Here is a 20,211-nt window from a genome sequence, read left to right on the forward strand (position 1 = left end):
ACTGCAAAAAAATGGTGCTAAACATTTTAAGTGTATTCAGTAGTATCTATCAGCACTAACTATAACATCAAACCATGTACCTGTTTGACCAACGCCCTTCTCTTTTCTTCATTTTGCTCATCCCTGGCCTGCAGGTCTCTGTCGTACTGGGCCTTCATGGCTTGCATATTCACTTCCAAGCGGAGTTTGGCATCTTCAGTGGCTTGCAGCTCATCCTCTAGTTCCTCTAACTGGGTCCTCATCTCTTCAACTTGTTGTTCTAAAGTGCGCTTTGACTTTTCCAGTTCATGAACCTGCAGAAAACAAATAGATCATTTAAAACAGAACAGTAGTGTATTTTTATTTACAAGCAGCAGTTTAGGTTTGGAGCAGAGTGTAAAGAATTGGGGCATTCTTGCAGCATAGCTGTATGCAGGTTATGGGTCACATTTAGATTACCAGCATTCCCTTGTTAGATAGACCCAAATCACCTTCAGCCCTCTTGAGTCTGCTTAATTACATCACATTAAGACAGCAAAACCCAGATTCACATGTTGAATTTGAAAAACTAGGTTGGTATACACAATCCCAATGTACTACAAATATACTTAAGGCTCACTTATCCAAAAGGCAAAAATAGTTTTGCAAGACAAGCAAAAGCAATCTGGATATCGTAAGCAATGTCTTTCATAAAAGTATTTTGAAAATTCAGTATTGCTGCAAAGTAGTGCCCTTATGAAAAAGTGAGACAATTGCTTGAAAAAAAAAATTTTTTTTTTTAAAGAAGAAACATCTTTATTAAATTATCACATACGATATAAGCAATCTTACATTTCTATAAATGACAACAAACCATTTTCCAGCAATTTTAGTTGCAAACATTGTATGTCACTTATTGTATGTCACTTGTATGTCACTTATAATGTATCCAGGCATTGTCAGTCGAACATACAGCTCATTCAAAGTCTGCCTTCTTTTAAACCTCATTCCTCCTCTACATGTATTGTTCCCACAACTCCCATTTTTATATGCAATTTGCGACTACCCTTTTCTAAAGATCCCAGCCGTTTCTCTCTGTTACTATATTCACTACTTTTGGTACAGTTGGTTTAGACTTTGATTTCCATTTTCTAGTAATTGCTTATTTGGCAGCCACTATAATTAGCCTCAGCAAGGCCTTAATATGTCTAAGCAATTCTGATTCTGTACAATACACCATTTGCTGACCCAGTATCTCTGACAGAGTAGTCTGCTGGGAATCTTTAAAGTCTGCCAACTCATTACACTCCGAAAAATATCTTCCCAATTACCTCTTTCTTCTCCATCACACCTCCAATATTTGCGGTCTACCATAGGAAACATTTTTTGGAGTCTACTTAGGGTATAAAAATACCTATGTAAACCCATCCAAGCAAGGATCCTAAATCTTCTAGACTTTGTTTCATATTTGGGAGACATACGTATATCCTCCCAGTGGAAAAGCAATTCACAAACAATCTCTCTTGCCAATCCTTTCTAACCTCCTCTGATCGATTCTTACAGTTATTGTGCAATGTTTGGTATTGCTCTACTAATTATTCCTTTTTTAACAGCAGCTTCGGTTCTAGAATCTATTAAACTCCACCAGTGCTGGTCTTTTTCGCTTAGGATCCCTGTACTTCTTTATCTTTGCCTGTACTCTAATAGCAATCCTTGAAAGGGAAGGCAATTTCTAGCCTGTAGGCCAAATAAATTCTTGGCCTCTTCCCATTGTATTACCTTTCCCTCTATAATTACTTGCTCCCAGTACCTTGGTTCTTTTGCCAGCTTTCTACAATACATTTCATCACCTCTTGTCTGTTATCTCTATCCTTGATTGCAGTCATCCCTATCAGCAGAATCTCCTTTCTCCACTCCCATGTTGGCTTAGTTCTTATAATACTTTCTGCTACTTTAAACATAACCATAGAGAATATTATATTCATATTCTCCAAAAGAATCTACATCTAAAATCCCAGTCTTTCCTTGTTTCTTGAGCTTCCCCCTGTTTCATCATCCCTTTACACTTTGAATTATAGATTTCTGCTTGTGCTTTGTATAGGAGCCTTAAATGTGTAGCTCTTAAATACCCCTTAAAATTGGGTAATTCTAAACTGTCTTGTTCCACTGGAATAATCAGCTTATCCCACTTGACTTTTGCAGTCTTCTGCTCCCACATAAAATCCTTCAACTCTCTATTAATTGCTATCACAATTTCTCCTCAGGTTGATAAAAATATGCCTGACCTGTATATAAAACTAAAGGCACAAACATTTTAACTGCTTTTAACTTGCTATCCACATAACAGAGCCTCCAATTTCTCAGTTTTTGTATTACCTTTTGTTTAGTCTCTTCCCACATATCCCTAGCTGCCACATCAGAATCCTTTTTAATCAATTTTATCATGTCCCCATAAATATGGACATTGCTGAACCAAATTGTGTGTGGGTACATAGTTTATGGCTATTGCATTTGTTTTAGTTTCATTAAATCTGCATCCCGAAAATATATGCAACTGCCTCAAAATGTTGCACAACACTGAAATGTCCTTTTTCTGGTTTTATCAGGTATAAAATAATATCTGCAAACAGAGCCAGCTTTTGACTACCATACCAATTACATTCTTGAATTTCTGAGTCCTTTATTTTTTTGCCAATGGTTCTAAATATAATGTAAATTAAAGGAAAGGGTACACCCCTGCCTGGTTTCTCTGCTCAAACAGAAATGATCAGAGAGGAACCCAACCACTTCTGATCCCTCACATATGCTCCTAATCAACCTTATAATTTTATCAGGGAATGCAAATGCTTCCATTGCCCTGCTCATAAATTCCCAGCTTACTCTGTCAAATGCTTTCCTCTGCATCAAGACCTACCAACAGTAGTGATATTTTCGTATGTTCGGCTTCCCTCTGGATTATCAATGTTTTGTTAATGTTGTCAAATGTTTGCCTCCCCTCCTCAAAATCACACTGATGCACATCTATGAATTTTGGCATCATCTTTACCATTCTTTTAGCCATTATAGACAAACACTTCACCATCTTTACGTATTACAGCCACACTGCTTTCTTCCAGGATGGTGGTGCTTCGCCTCCTCTTAAAATACTGTTAAACAGAACCTTCAAGATCTTTATCAGTTTTCCCCCCAGCTTCCAAACATCCACATGAATACCATGTACTCCTGGAGACTTTACTGTGGATTGGTTATACATCAGCATTTTTATCTCATCTCCTCCTATCCTAGCTGTTATTGAGCCTCATCTACCTCTAACCTAGATATATTTAATTCTTCCATAAAAAATTCTGTTTGTACCTTTTCTTAATTTTCATATTTCTCTGCTTTAAAAGGGCTCTCATAAAATTTCTGAAATATTTCTAGTGCCTCTACAGGATCTCTTGTTATCTTCCTTGCTATATTCTCCCCAAGTGTGGGGGCAACCCTTTCCACTTTCTGTAACCTGAGTTGTGCTAAAAGTTTTTGTCCTCTGGAGCTATCATCAAAAAACAGCTGCTTAACAGCAATCTTTCTAAACTCATGCATATTACCAATGTAATCCCTTATTTTCTGTTTAGCATTCTGCAATTGCTCCTCTTCCTGTTCTGCGAGATTCCCTTATTTTACAATACTTTAACATCTGTCAGTTTCTTAAACCATATCTCTCTCTCTCGCTTTATTTTTCCACTAAATTTTTAAACTCTACTTTAATTCTATCCCACTCCCTAGCTATATTTTCAGAAGTTAGTTCTATCTTCTCTAATAACTCCAGAGCAATTTCTACTACCCATTCCTTAAATTCCTCACTTTTCAATAGATAGGCTGAAAAGCGCCAGTGTCTCATTTTTATTTCATTACCCTGTTTTTATATTTTCATTATTGTTGTTGCGGGATTGGATGTATATCATAACTTTCAATTAAATGCACATATTCCTGTGAAATGTAAGCTCTGTCTAGCCTAGCCAAGTTTTTGTATTTTGAGGAATAATGTGTAAATTTACTATGAACACCTACTACTGAATTTGCATCTTTTATGTCAAACAGTGTCAAATTTCTTCAGAAATCTACTCTCCTTTGTTATAGTTTCCCTTCTGGGCCCATCAGACACACCTTCACATCTGCAAATCAAATTCCAGTCCCCAGCTATAAGTAAGGTTCCCTGCGGAAAGCAGATTATTTCTCCCAGATTTCTCTTAAGCAGCTTTAGGTGGATTATAAATACATGCCAGTGTAATCCTCCTCCCTCAACAGTAGCTCCTTAGTACTACAAATCTATCCTTATCTTTTTTACCCTCTTCTATCACTATTGGAGTTCCTTTTGTCTACCTTAACATAGCTATTTGCACTCTGCAATTTTAATGTAGTCCACTACTCTTTCTTTTCTGGAAATATTTGTGAGACCATTAAGATAATATTAGAAGTTATTATTCCCACCTTTTATGTGCAACAGCTTTTTTCTTAAGTATCTAGTTCCAGCTTTTGTGTTACATGCATACACTAATGTTTGGCAGGTTAATATTTTATACAGTTGTTTCTTGTCATATCCATTTAAGCCTATGTCACATCTTACAAAACATTCTGGTTTACTGAAAGCCTTCAAAGAAAAAAATCCACCTCACTACACCCCTAAAACCTATTAAGAACCAGAGTTGCTTCTACAAACTTATTTATTTGCTAGAGGAAAGATTTATTATATTCAATGTTCCTTTTATTCATTTGCTTTCTCTTAAAACTTATTACTGGATTAAGCAAAAGGCCTTAATCCAGTCATTCCCCTAGAAATAAATGAGAAAAAGCACATCAATTTCTCATATCATGCTCTTTTGACCAGATTTTTTTTCTTTAATATATTGCAGTGGCTACATTTCTTAAAACTGAACAAGGAGAAAGAGGGACACCTGTTTACTTTAGTATCTCCATTACACTTGAAAATAATTGAGCACTTTTGTCAGATTACAACTTAAGACTTCATCAGAATATACAAGATACATTCACACTAAATTTAAAATACCTTCTTTCCAAGTTACATTATGAAAACCCAATGACAAAAATCCACCCCCCTCACGTTTAGGTAAGTAATTTATCATTTCCTACCTTCACAACTTCCTTTCTAATACATGACCAAGTTCAAGAAACAAAAGTCTATATATAAAAATCATACTAAAAAGAATGGGTACCATCAAATGCAGATTTTGTATGCAATGTAAACATATTTTAAACCAAGAAACTGTTACAATAATTACACTATTAGGTCTCATTGCCATTGTACATGCAACTCTATGGGGGTTATTTATTTAGTTTTGTGCCGAAAACGCAACATTTTTTATGTAGGAAAAACGCAGAGAAAACTGACTGTATTTACAAACACATGTTGGACATTAAAAAAAAAAGAAATAAGACTGAATAATTCTCTGTTTAAACATATCTGCAAATATCATATGCATTGTTTTATGTTTTGTTGTTGAAATGGTTACCAAGGTTTGGGGGGGAGTTCGTGGGCTGATCTTTTGGAGTTCAAGGAACTTGTTTGGCAGTTCAAACTTAATGCACACATTTCACCTGGTTTGAATGACTGCATATCAATAGCGAGTGTATTACGGCTCCGTTCATATAATCTTTAAAATCATTCAATACAGTTTTTAGAGAGCGAATATTTATTTAAAAGTGTTTTTATGTGACTTTATATTTACAATTTTGTTTCTTGAACTTGGTCATGTATTAGAAAGGAAGCTGTGAGAGTAGGAACTGATCAATTATTTACTTAAATGTGAAGGAGATGAATTTTTGTCATTGGGCCTTTTATAACATGCGACTTGGAAAGAGGGTATTTTAAATTTAGTGTGAATGTATCTTGTATAATCTGATGAAGTGTAAGTTATAATCTGATGAAAGCACTCAATATTTATTCAATAAATTGTTTTTGGGTTCTGACAGTCCATTTGATTCGTTGATGTTTGGTGTACCTTATGTTCTACTATAACTGCTTGCTTATTTGTTTTTATGACTACCTACTTTTCATTTTTGCATTAACTTCATAACCCTGGGCTGAACCTAAAACTGGTCCATTTGGATCGGTGTTCTACTCTAGTCAAAAAACTAACTTAGATCCACTACTGCACGGCAATGTGGAAAGAAGAAACTTCTCTAAACAGTGCACAGTGCTCCTGCATATTCATTCCACTGTGTCTACATCTCAGTGATAAGGGCTACGATCTAAACTAAATTCAACCAGTTTAGATAAGGCAGTTACAATCCAATCAACTGTGCTTCAACGACGTGAGCTAAGATCTGATGAGACATCTATAGAATGTGTTAGCTGCTCATCTATGGTTATAGAAACCCAGCAAACTACAGAGTGTATTACACTAAAGCAGACACTGATGCAGAAACACATACAGCCTTGAAGATTTCTACACTGCTACCAATATACAAGAGATGACCAAAGTCTTGTGAAAAATGACGTCACACTACCACTACTTTAAAAGGCATCCTTAGGAGAACCCTTTCAAGACAGGGTAAATTCATGGTGGTTTGGGCACACAAGAAAAGGGTTAAGACTAACCCTTGTCAAGAAAATGCAAACTGTTCTACACCACTATACGTTTGCTGATATAATTAAACAGCCATCTGCAGTGCAAAGACTGCAGTGGTGGTGTTGCGGTAGCGTTGTTGCCTCACAGTAAGACGTTGTCCTGTTCGATTCTCAGCTAAAGCGTCTTCTGTGTGGAGACATGCGTGAGTGGGCGTACCTTCGTTGAAGGTTGTACGTCAGGGCTGGCAACTCTGTACGTAAAAATCTACTGCCAATCATTAGCGGACCGGAGTTCCGCTATGGTGACCCCTAACCGGGAAAAGCCGACAGATACAACAACAACAACTGTCCGTGGTCCTACCATGTCAGCAGTTAAAATACAGCTGTCGCCGAAAACTTACCATAAAACTAGATTGTCTGAATGATGACTGCTACAGTAGACTAAGTTATATGGGTTATACCCTGTTAAGGATAAAACAGCTAGCCAGCTTCCAATGCCTTTAGGGCACAATTCATGTACTCAAACCACTTCTCATCTCAAACTGAGCTGACTAAAAGTCAGGTTTTGGAGTCAAGCCCTTCAGAGCTTTCATGTCAGAGAGAGGGAGACAAAAGCCCTGACAGCGCACAATGCCAGAAATACAAGAAAGAAATAGTCCATTCCCTAAACAAAATAATGGGGACAGAGACGGGGAATGGCTACTGCAGCACAAATGTTTACTGTTATGGTAATTTTACTTACACAATTGTACTGCAGTAACCTTAGCCATACAGGTAGATTCACTGTCAGAAGGAAAGAGGGGGATCTTAAAGCTCCTGGAGAATAGTCTTAGCAAAGCCTGTCCTTGACCTGGACAAGAAATCTAGTTTATAGTGTTTTTTAAAAATGTACACAGAGGAATAAGATGTTGCTTCTTGAATAGTTCTAGAACCCAGCCCTTTCCAAAAAGGGATAGATGAAGTCAAGGCCCTGGAAGGGTGAGCCTTAAGCCTGCTTGAAATTGTTTTTTTTTTTTGTGGTGGGTAACCATTTTGAAATAAACACAAGTTGTACTTTTCTCTTACCTTCACAAAAAAATGAACTGATTTTATTCTGTCAAGATAGTAAAAAAAATGTCTGTGGACATCCAAGGTATGGCACACCCTTTCTCCCTCATCTTTAGGTTTTGGAGAGAAGATAAGGAGATGGCTAGCTAAGTTAAGGTAAACTCAGATATTGCTTTAGGCATAAATGAAGGATTAATCCTGAAGAAACACTACTTGTGGAAAAAGAGAGGAGGTTGACCCAACATGACAGTCTTCAACTTAGATACTCTTCTTGCAAAGGTCAGAGCAATTAGTGAGACTGTTTTCTATATTAAGAACCTCAAATCAGCCTGATGAGTTGGTTCATATGGACCAAGAGTTAGTTTTTTCTAACACATAATTAAGAATCCTAGGAGGCTTCATATGCAACACACCCTTCAAAAACACTTTCACACGAGGCTGCATTGAAAGAGGGGATCCAAGGCCAGACATGCTGAAATGGCTGACAAATAAACCTTGACAAAGGAGTAAGACAGGCCATAAGACAGTAACTCTCAAATACTGCAGCATCAAAAAACATTTAGACTTTGTGATGAAAGGAGGTACTGCTAGCTGGAATTTTGTAAATAATTATACATTATTTGTGAATATCTAACTGATTTATAAGAGATGTTTGTGCTACATATGGTATTAGAATGGTATGTCATGTGTATATCAAGCTGATTTGTAAAGACGTGTTGAAAAGATATTTTGTAAAGTGCTCGAGTTTGGACTGTATCCACAGCGTGCCTACCGCAGAGAACCAACCATTCACTACAACATCTGTCTTGCTCTATTAGTAGAGTTATTAGGATATAGTAACACTCAAATTCGGTCAGGAATATAGTGAAGCTTAGTATAGATTTTGTTTTTCTGTATGTGAGCTTGTAATGCAATGTTACTTTAAATATTATGAACTCTGATGTTACTGTGAATATATACTTAGCATTGTCTTGTTCTTTTATTTATTACTAAATATATTTAAACCTTTCATTGTGGCTGATTTTTGTAAAGATATTTAAGTTTTGAGAGTACTTTCATATTTATTTGGTGACACTGTGGGCCACTCCTAACAGCCTTGTTCTTGGTCAATCTACCATTTGCATTGATATTAATTTCACTCAATATATTGGGTACCCTTGGAAGAGCCTTAAGGTAGCTGGCAGGAGTGTCTGGTGGCAGTCATAACTACCTTATAGTCTAGGCAGAAGGGGACATAGCTAGCAAACCTATGCCAACCTTTCCCAGATATGTGTGTGTGTGTGCGCGCGCGTGTGTGTGTGCGTGTGTGTGCGTGTGCGTAAATTAAATCTTAGAGAATGTGTGCATGTCAGCTACTTGGGCAGGGACATGAAGCACTGGTTGGACAGAGAGGGTGCTGGAGGTCTTGGCTTGGACACTCAGCTGAGATCTCAACTCTATAGCTGTGCCAGTAGGAAAGGTATACTCAGTGCTGCACATGGGAATAAAGGAACCCATGGTGGGCAGCCTAAACTGCCCCAGCAGAGTCCACTAGTAACAGGGGAAGCCACTAGTTCAGGTACATGGCCAGGATCAAGGGTTAAATGCTTTAAACGTAACCATTAGGGCCATGCAGCATATAGATGTCCAAGGAAGCAAGGTAGAGAACAAAAGGTAGGGGAGCCAGCAAGTGGGAACAACAGAACGCCAGTGGTAAGTTGTCTGGAGACAACAAGGGTACCAAACTACCACAAGAGGTTATATCCTATCTTAGCAAATGGGAAACATGCCACTGCTAAGAAAGAGACAGCCTCTGACCTAACCAGTGTGAAGCCTGCAATGGTTAAAAGATGAGTACTACTTGCTTGGGCAGTCTACTCTAGTAAGAGCTTTAGGAGGAACCCCATTCCAAATACCTTTGGCTAGGGTTCACCTTGACCGGGAGGGTGGAGAAGGAAGCAAGCAAGCAAGTAGGTATGTTTCAGGATATCCCTGCAGATGTCCTGATAGAGAATGATTCTGATAATGCAGTACCTTGTGTAAATGCAGTGACATGCAGACATGCTTGGAGACAGGCATGTGGGTCTGGTACCCTGGGGAGGACCCAGACAGACCACACACTTGAAGGCAGGACTGGTGAGGTGGCTACTTCAGGGAGGGAACTATCCTCTAGCAATGAGACTGAAGGTGAAGCCAGAGCTGCTGGTGGCTACTGAAGTCCCCTTGGACAGAGTGACTGCAAGGGTAGAGGTGAGTAGTAGTACCCAGGCTGATAGTGAGGCACCGCTGTCAGGGGATACCAGACTTCCTGTGGAAGGGGAGCTGGGAAAGGTGACAAAGAAAGAGTTGAGAAGGCTCAGCTCACAGAACCTACATTACAAGGCTTGAGTAAGGCAGCTAGGGAGGCACCCACTTCTCAAGGAAAAGGGCATTCCTTATACTGGAACAAAAGGTTACTTTACAGAGAATGGACTCCTGAGGAAGGGGTAGAGGGTGAGAGAATACAGCAGCTGGTAGTGCCCTGAGCCTGTCTGGTACTTCTAGCCATAGCCTATGACATTCCCTTTGCAGGTCACATAGCGTTCCATACCAAGAGACGTATCATGCACAACTTTTATTGGCCTGGGATTTCCAGGGATGTAAAATAAAGACCAAAATTTTGCCTTGAAGATAAAGCCAGACTGTCAGAAAAGTGTAAGTAAAACTAAAATAAAAAAACACAGTCCAGCACCATGAAGCTTTCGAAAACTAGTTTTATTAAACACAGACGCCACTTAAGGCTTCTTCAGGCAAAAAAAAAAAAAAGTTAAAACACAATCAGCTCTACTTAAATAGATAAGGGATCACACAACAAAAAAAATGTTAATTAACAATCAGGTTAGAAAGGTTAATAAAAAAAACAATTAAAATAAAAAACATGTCATAAAATCATTTCAATAATATAATCTAAATGTTCACTGGCTTATTATTGTCATTTTATTTTACTTGGCTGTGTTTATCATTAAGTATAGGCTTAATAGTGATGCTCTCATTTAAACCAAGATATTTATGAGCTTTAAAACGTAATATCCACTTATTCTCCACTATCTCAGTAAAAGTTTGTACTTCTCCCCTAATGTTCTCATCAATATTTTGAAGTATGAAAAATCTAAATTTATGTTTTTCATTTGTATCTTTCACATCTGTATAAAATATAATTCTCAAATTTTCTACATACATCCAATAAATGCTTACAGATTATATCTTGAGTTTCCTATTGGTTTTACCTATGTAAAGTGCATTACAAAGAATGCATTTACACATAAATAATGTTGGTTGTCCCCAAAACAGAAAGTTTTCTGTGAGACTGGAAGTATAATACGGGACTCGCAATAAAAGTATTTGCATTAACTACAATTTAAACATTTTTGAGTACCCGGTATTTTGTATTTTATATTTTCGAGAATATTTTTCCTGTTCCTTATAACATAATTTATGTTGAATATTACTAGGTTCTTATTGCCAAATACCAAGTTACTAGAGGCAATATCTTTAAAAGCTGGTATGCGCTTCAGTATCGGCCAGTGTTGTCTTATTATTTTGTTGGATTTTTTTCAGTATTTTTATCAAAAGGTAGAATAAATCTAAAGGTTTTATGATTATTCTAGGTGCTTTGGATAGTTCTACTTAATCTATTGCCTTTACTTGATAGATTTTTCTCAGAGAAGACAGGAAATACCTTATATGTCTCTACTGCTTCACTATTATAGCCTCTATGAAGGAAATCACTGGTCATAGAGTCTAGCTGTCTATTCATATTATCCTTGCTGGTATTCAGTCTAGCCACCCAAGTAAGCTGATTTTTAACTATATTATTAAAAATATGTGGGGGGGGGGTGCATACTATTTTTATGTAAATAAGTATTTTTCTTTCAGATCTTTTTAAATAAGGTAGTATCAATAAAACCATTAGTATTCTTAACTAATCTGATAAAGAAAGTCTATTTCAGTAAAATGTACTGTACATTTTAAAATGTAAGAAACTGGAAGTGGAATGTAAATAGTCAAACTCATAAAGAACCATTCCATACAAGAAATAAGTAATAAGTAATCAACAAAACGTTTATAAAAAAATAAGTTATGTACTCACCATAACGTTCCATCTGAGTAGTTAGACTTCATTTGTCAGCAATCTGTGGGTTTCGGATCTGAGCCGGCAGCTTCCCAAGCTAAAGCTCCGAGCTCCCCCTTACCCATACTACACTGCAACCTCCTTCCAATCCTCAGATATAGTTTGCCACCCACTGCGTGACACACAACTCAAGAGACATAACCTGACCAGAATATATAAACTAGGTTCACTAGACCCAAAACACTGAGCCCAAAACACAGATATAAACCACTAAGGTCAGGGGGAAGGAGGGAGGGAAGTCTAACTACTCAGATGGAACGTTATGGTGAGTAGATAACTTCTTTATCTGAAGTAGTTAACTTCATTTGATCATCAACCTGTGGGACAGAGTCCCCAGCTACCAAAAATCTTGGGAGGCCCTTAAGGAAGGATATTCCGGAGCACTGCAGAACCAAAAAAGCCCTTCCTCTATACACCATGTCCAATTTATAATGAGCAATAAAAGTGCAAGAGGAAGCCCAGGTAGCCGCTGAACAATGTCATCCAGGGAAACTCTGGACCAAAATGCAGCAGAAGTAGCCATAGAACGAGTACAGTGAGCATGAATCCTGTCTGGTTCTGGTAATCCATGTTCCTAGTATGTTTGTAAAATACAAAGAGAGATCCATCTAGCAAGAGTCAACTTTGAAACTGGTTTCCCCAAAAAAGGTTTGGCAAAATAAACAAAAAGCTTTTCAGACTTATGGAAGGGTTTAGACCTATGTAAGTAAAAGTGTTACTGTCTGTGAACGTCCAGCAAATGAAGTTTGTATTCCCCTTTATTCTGAAAGTTAGGGAAGAATACTGGGAGAATAGACTAATGTTAGACTCCGAAGCAACTTTAGGAAGGAAAGAAGGGTTAGTCCTGAGAGACACCCTATCCTTATGAAAAACTAAGTACGGGGGTTTCATACATAAGGCTTGAAACTCCGACACTCTTCTGGCCGATGTGATGGCCAACAGGAAAGTTGTCTTCCATGACAAGAATTTCAAGTCAACTGATGCTGCGGGTTCGAATGGAGGCACAACTAAGCCCTGAAGAACCAAGGTCAAATCCCACAGAGGAAAAGGATGCTTAACAGGAGGTCTCAGCAAAAAAGTACCTTTAATAAAGGTCTTACAAATTCTGGCCGCAGCTAGAGAACCTGAATTTTCTCCTACATGGAAATGGGATAGCTGCCAGCTGGACTTTCACTGTGGAAGAGCTGGCCCCCTGCTGGAAAATTTGAGAAAAAAATCTAAAACCACTGGAACATGAGCGGTAAAGGGATTAAAATTTCTCTGAGAAGCCCAAATGGAAAAATGCTTCCATTTACTGCGGTACACCTTCCAGGTAGAGGACTTGTGTGCAGCCACCAGAATGGACTTAATGGGGGAAGAGAGACCAGGAGTCCTGGCAATTAATGGAACTGGAGCAACCAAGCAGTAAGCTTGAGGCTGTCCAGATTCGGTGGAGGAATTCCCAAGGGAAGACGAATGAGATCCGGAATGGGATCCAATATCCAGGGCGGAGCTACTAGATAAGACTATAGGCAAGGAAACCAAATCTGACGAGGCCAGAATGGGGCTATGAGGATAATCCTGCTCCCCAACTGCCGATCTTTCTGTAAGAATTTTATCATGAGAGGATGCGGGGGGTATGCATAAAGAAGATCAGGTGGCCAGCATGGGGGGAATCAGAGCGAAAAACTCGCTGCACTTCGTGTTGGACGGCGATGCGAAGAGATCGCAGCAAGGCTGACCCCACTTGAGGAAGATCTGTTCCGCTACATAAGGGTTCAGAGACCACTCGTAAGGCAAAAGGATAGTCCTACTCAATTTGTCCGCCAAAATGTTGGACCGACCCGGGATGTGCACTGCTATCAGAAAACGGTTGGCGGAGATCGCCCATTCCCACACTCTCATGGCCTCGCGACAAAGTGGGTAGGACCTTGTTCCCCCCGGTTTGTTGATATACCAGACAACTGACATACTGTCTGACTGAATCACAATAGTTCCCAGAGGAAAAGAAGCATGAAGGGCCTGCAATGCTAAAAGGACTGCTCATCTCCAGAACATTGATATGCAGAACGGTCTCGTTTGGTGTCCACGTGCCTTGGGACAGTCCTGCCCGAGCAATGCCCCCGCACCCTAGACGGGAGGTGTCCGTGGTCACTGTGGCTTGGGGCAGAGGCATAACAAAGGGTCGTCGTCCTCGCAGATCCTGGGATTGAAGCCACCACATGAAAGAAGCTTTGCACACCTTGCTTAGAGGAATCGGGAAGTCTAGGGGCTGGTATAACAGAGACCACTGAACTTGTAACGTCCACTGTAACACTCACTTGCAGACGTGCACAAGGAACCAGATTTATAGCTGCTGCCATGGACCTTAAGGCTCTCAGGACTAACTCTGCTGGGGGTGAAGGAGTCTGAAGAAGCACCAAGACATGAAGGGTCAGGTTCCGAAGTCTGTCTGGGATCAAAAATATCCTGGCCTGAAGAAAATCTATTCTTGCACCTATGAAGTCCAGAATCTGAACAGGCTGAAGAGAGGATTTCGTAAGGTTTACTGTAGTACACAGTAGGTTCGACAACTGAAGGAAGAAATTTCTGGTTTGCATAAGTTGATGCCTGGTGGGGGCGGTGAGGAGCCATTCGTCCAGGTACAGGAAGACCTGAATACCCTGAAGCCTCAGGTGGGCCGTTACAACTGCCATGATCTTGTAAACACCCTGGGGGCTGTGGTGAGACCGAAGGGTAGGACCCTGAACTGGTAGTGACTGGCTCCTAGCCAAAAGAGGAGAAACCTCCTGGATCGCCTGTCCATCAGGATATGGTAGTATGCATCCTTGAGGTCTACCCAGCACATCCAGTCTTCCTCCTGCAAGAACGGCAGGATGGATTGTAATGTGACCATCCAGAACTTCTCTTTGGCAACGGACAGGTTCATCGTGGATAGGTTGAGAATCGGCCTCAAGTCCCCCCATCTTTTTTGGCACCAAAAACAACGTGGAATAGATGCCTGATCCAGACTGGTCTGGGGGAACCGGCTGGATTGCTCTTTTGCCTAGCAGCCTATTTCCAAAGCTGCTGCCTCCCTTTGATGGGTGGGACATCCGGGAGGCGCCTTGTGGTTAAGGGACTGTTTATGAAGGGAATGGAATAACCTCTGGATATTATTCAAAGCACCCAGCAGGTTGATTGAAAAAGTTTTCCGTGACCCGAAGTTCTTCGGTCCCCCTCTGCCTTTGGGCCGGCATCCAACTTGTCCCCCTCTGCCTCTAGGGGAAAAGGAGTCTGGAGCATTCCGGGAATGCTGAGACTTCCAGAACCACAACTTCTTCTGCCCTTGCTGGTTCCTGGAAAAGGACCTTTGAGGGTTGGAGAAGCGGATTCTGACAGCCGACAGCATCTTCCAGTCCTTCTCACTCACTGGACTAGCGTGCGTCTCAGATGGTCTTCCTGAACAGGGCCGAACCATCAAAAGGGGAATTCGCGAAGGATGCCTTGAAAGGTTCCGAAAAATCGCAAAGCCTTGCTAGTCATGATGCCTCATGGCAATACCGGAACCATATCAAACACGGGCTCTCCCTGGGAGGACTGGATGACAGAAGACATACTCCCAACTGCGAGGGAGCAGGAGCAGACTCAGAGGAAAGAGCAAGGGGTCTCTATCCTCCTGAGAGTACCCTTCTCCACAACGAAGGCCGAAGGGGAACTGGCTTCCCTGAAACTGGTGGAACGAGCAGCGGTACCCCTTGGATCCGACGAGGAGATTGGAGCAGAGCTCGGAACAGCCGGACCCAGAGGGATGGTATGCCCTGACCACAATGGAGCTGATGACATATTTATCACCACGGATCAGACACCTAGATCTCAGCTCCGAGAGCTCAGATCCGACAAAATCGAGGGCATGGTCAGCGTTGAGGTTGGAGGAACCATCAGTGCCAACCCCCGACTCTGGGGCTCCTCGGATCCAGGGACTCTGAAACCCGGGGATGGATCGGAGAAGGAGTAATCTGGGCGAACATCGGAACCAAACTGCCCGCTCCGGCAGGAGGGGGGGGGCCAGCAACACTCCCATCTGCAATTGAGTCTGCAAGAACCTTATCATCTGGTCCATGTCAGCTTCAGAGAAGCTCCTCGTGGATCTGGAGGACGCCACCGACAACGGCCGGGAGAGCCAATGCTAGGACGACCTCTAAGTGGGAAAAGCCTCCTCCTCTGGCTCCGGGGAGAATCTTGGAGAACAGAGCCGAGGGGAAGACAGCTTAGTAGCTTTTTCAGATGCGGAAACCACTTTAGCAGGGGAGGCTGACGGATCCCAGTCCGCTGGTCTCTTGCAACCCCTCTCCTTGTCTCTCTTTCTTTTTCTCTTTCTCTGTCTTTCTCTCTGTGCTTCTCCTTCCTGGCCTCTCTATCGCCCTGTTTAGAAGAGGGAGTGAGAGTCCCTGACAGGGGAGGAGGACCAGAAGCTTGTACAGCCACAGTCATGGCTGAAGAAGAGGAAGAAACCACAGATTCCGCTGGAAGAAAACCAGCCAGAATCAACTTGGCCATGCGATCCCACAGGGCCCCGAGGGTTGAAGGCTGCACAGATCTTGCAGCTCGAAGTAAGGTGGGGAACCCTTAAACACACCACGCACAGAGTGTGACCATCGGCCGGTGACAGCTTATGGCCACACACTGTGCATTTAGAAAAGGTTGGCTTTTAAGACTCCGACATAGCCACCCAACACTAAGGCTAACTAACTAAACGCACATGCACGCACACATGCCAAGGGTGGGAAGGGGAGGCCTACACTAGGGAAAAGATTACAACTTTAAACTTTCTCTCTCTCTTTTTTTTTTTTTTTTTTTTTTTTTTAACGGTAACCCAAGGGAAAAAACTAACTACTCACACACACACTAACAAAGCGCAGAGCTAAAGTTTGATCATAAATCTCACTCTACCTGCCTGGAGCTGAGAGATCACATCTTTGTAAAGCTGCGGCAAATGAGATCTGAGGATTGGAAGGAGTTTGCAGTGTAGTATGGGTAAGGGGGAGGAACTTGGAGATTGGATCTTTAGCTTGGGAAGCTGCCGGCTCGGATCCGTATCAGATCAGAAACCCACAGGTTGATGATCAAATGAAGTTAACTACTTCAGATCAATATATTATCTAAATATACATTTGTACTGCTATCTAAAATAAATTTCAGTTCCAATTGTTAACTACTAAATTTACATAACTGTTTGCCATGCGAGTACCCATAGCTACACCCTTACGTTGTTTATATAATTTCACATGAAACAAGAATACATTGTTCTCTAAAACTAGTTCTGTTAGAGCACAAAGCACCTCAGTTTCAGCAGCATTAAAGATAGCAAAATGTGTAATAAATTCCCTTAAGAATTGAAGCCCTATGGTGTTGGGTATTGAAGTAAACAAAGCATCTACATCTAAACAAACAAAATAACATTCAGCAATATTATTTGCACATGACCGAGTAAAAAGATCTTCTAAAAATCGTGATGCATCTTTAATAATGGTACTTGAATAATTCATTGCTACCTTTAATCTAGATTCTATATATTTAGAAATAGGCTCTGTAAGCCAACCTGTAGCTGAGACCGTCTTAGTGGTGGAGCAGTGCTGGATTTATGAATTTCAGGAATTCCATAAATAAATGGAATTCTTGGATGCTTAACATGAAACAAAATCCAGCATATCTAGTGTAATTTGGCCATTAAGATGCATTTTATAAATGTTACTATTAACAGAAATTATATGATTGATGTAACATTTATCTATTAGTTCATAATTTTGAGATTCAAGCATTTCATACATTTTCATATCATAATAACCAGTACTGAGAACTACTATACCCCACCTTTGACTGCTGCTTTAATAACAATGTCTTTATCTAAAAGTAAAGAATTAATGGCTAGTTGCTGTTCCTTCGATAAATTATAGAAAGTTTTTTTATTAGTAGCCATTAACTTGCAAATATCTCTTTTGACTGCTTCTTCAAAGGCAGCAACAAACGGATTACAAATAGGAACAAAAGTGTGCCATCTCTATAATTATTAATCTGGTCTGTACAGTTATTGCCAAAGTTAGTTTGAGATTCAAATTTCTAACAAAAAGAGTTTAAATTGTGTTAAATATTCTTCTGCTACATCTGCTCTAGTCGAAGGAATAAATGACACACCTTTATTTAGTAATGCTAACTCATGTTGGGTCAGGGCATAGCTGGATAAATTAAAAACAATACCGTTTAAATTCAAGAGTGACTCCTGGTGCTCATCTTGTGGCCACTGTACCTCTTCGCTGCGGCCTTGTTGATTTGTGCTTGTTCTTTTTTCTTTTGGTATGGGACATGGGTCGGTCAAAGGGTTTGGTGTATATAAAGGGTCCAATGCTGAAATAATAGTTGGATCCACTACTGCTGATGATGTTGCTGACTGAACAGTTAAAATGACATTACTATAAGAGTTAGCAGATTCAGTGTTCTGTATTTGGCAAGAAGCTTTCTGAACAGTAGTTTGATTAACCAACTGCCCTCCTCCTAACCCGGATGAGATTTGTTGTGTGATTGGGGGAGCTTGAGGGGTGTTGTTTTGATTGACAGATTTCCCCCTTTCTGCTTTAGCAAATATTGTTGCGGGTTCGCTCATGAAAAAGCATTGCCTGAATTGAAATCACAAAGGTCTCTTGATTTTTTCTTTTTGACTTCCATAAGACTATTCTCAAAAATGATTTTGTCCATAGTATCAGCTAAAGCTGTTGAATGAGAATTTGTCTCAGTTTTAGAAATCAATTGGTTATAATCATACAACAGTTCATCTGTTAGTTGATTTTCTATTGGCAGGAAAAAGGCATTCATTAACTGCATATATTGAAAGGGAACAGTTCATGTTAATTACCTTCCATTGCTATAACAACTTCAGATATTTTTTACAATAACTGGGCATTTTAAGTATATGAAGACCTCTCGGTATTATTTTATATTGCAGATATACATCAAATGAGACGTTGCCACTGTAACCTTTTGTACGGTTGCATTTTATGTTCAAAGTCTCATAGCATATTATGGTAGTTTTCTGTTAAAAGCTGGCCAATCACATTGTTGATGTCTTCAGTTAAAAATTCAGCCATTAATGGATTTAAAGTAACATCCAAAAAGGCATTAATACTAGGTATATTCTGCTGCTGTTAAGTGCTAGCTGAAGGAATAGAGCTCAAATTCTTTAGATACATTGTGTTCATGGGTGGAATTAACACAAAAGAAATAAAATAAAGACCAAAATTCTGCCTTGAAAATAAAGCTGGACTGGTAGAAAAGTGCAAGTAAAACTAAAAGAAAAAAACACAGGTTGGCACCACAAAGCTCTCAAAAATTAGTAAAGACAGGATATGAGATAATGTATTCCCAGATAGGCTCATCCCTCTCAAGTAATGTTTCTCAAGGGGCACTTGAAAGACTAGCTTGAGTCTTCCAGCGGGGGGGGTGACGAAAGTAGGTACTGCCAGCACAGCTATCTTATCAAACTGATTTACATGAGATGCTTGTGTTACAAATGTATTAGAACTGTAAGTCATGTGTATATAGCAAGCAGATTTACACAGACGTGTGCTGCAAAGGTATTTTGTAAATTGCTTGAGTTTGGACTATATCCACAGTGTGCCTACTGCAGAGAAAAAAAATGTACATGCAACTGCTGTAACTGTTGAAATGTGTCTGTTTTAACAGAGGAAACTGGAGAGTTAACCTCAGTCCAGCAAACTTTAAAAAATATTTGACATTAAATCACTTTATAGGCTAGGCCATAAAGATGCTATCTCACAGGTTTCAAGGCAGTCAGAGAGAAATTCTGTACTAGAAAGCTTTCTGTAGAGTCTTTGGGGTGAACTAATCACTACTCTGGAAGCATGAGGTATGCAATTGTTTTATGACTTCCAGCATCTGCCAAAGATCTGAGCAAATGCCTGTATGTATTTTTACAAGTAGGTGCTAAATATTGCCAGCAATGGGGGGGCGTTTGCATGAGAACTAGAAGTCAGATGACCAGAAATTATGTCATTCTGCAAGCTAGCCCAGCAGTAATATTTCAGACATTATTTTGAGAAGTCTCTTAGAGAGACTGAGCATTCTCTATTCGGTTTTTGTTCCTGACAAGAACCACAATTCACATCAGCATCTGCCTTACTCTATTATGCAAATTATTAGAGAATAATAACTCTCTTAGATTCAGTCAGGAACATAGTGAAGCTTGGCTTAGATATTATTTTTCTTCATTTGTGTGAGCCTGTACTGCAATGTTATTTTAAATACTTCTTGTGGTTTTGAACTGATGTCACTGTGAATATATACTTATATTTAATAATGAAAGAACAAGACAATACTATTTAAACGTTTCATTGTGGTTGATCTTTGTAGAGATATTTAAATTTTGAGAGGGACACTGTGTGGGTCACTAGTAATAGCCTTGCTCTTGGCCAAACTACCATTTGTATTAATATTAATTTCACTCAGTATATTGGGT

General features: G+C 39.9%; 1 protein-coding gene across 1 annotated transcript in view; it reads right to left on the reverse strand.

Moving 5' to 3' along the window:
- MYH10 (myosin heavy chain 10) overlaps nucleotides 1-20,211 on the reverse strand; it is a 2,709,460-nt gene that overhangs the window by 333,793 nt on the left and 2,355,456 nt on the right. Inside the window, exon 33 of the mRNA XM_044086713.1 lies at nucleotides 81-293. Within this exon, the coding sequence (XP_043942648.1) occupies nucleotides 81-293 (213 nt within the window). The remainder of the gene's footprint in view (nucleotides 1-80; nucleotides 294-20,211) is intronic.

Source organism: Protopterus annectens, chromosome 10.part0, assembly GCF_019279795.1.
Source record: "Protopterus annectens isolate FY-2018-M chromosome 10.part0, PAN1.0, whole genome shotgun sequence".
Classification (NCBI taxonomy): domain Eukaryota; kingdom Metazoa; phylum Chordata; order Ceratodontiformes; family Protopteridae; genus Protopterus; species Protopterus annectens.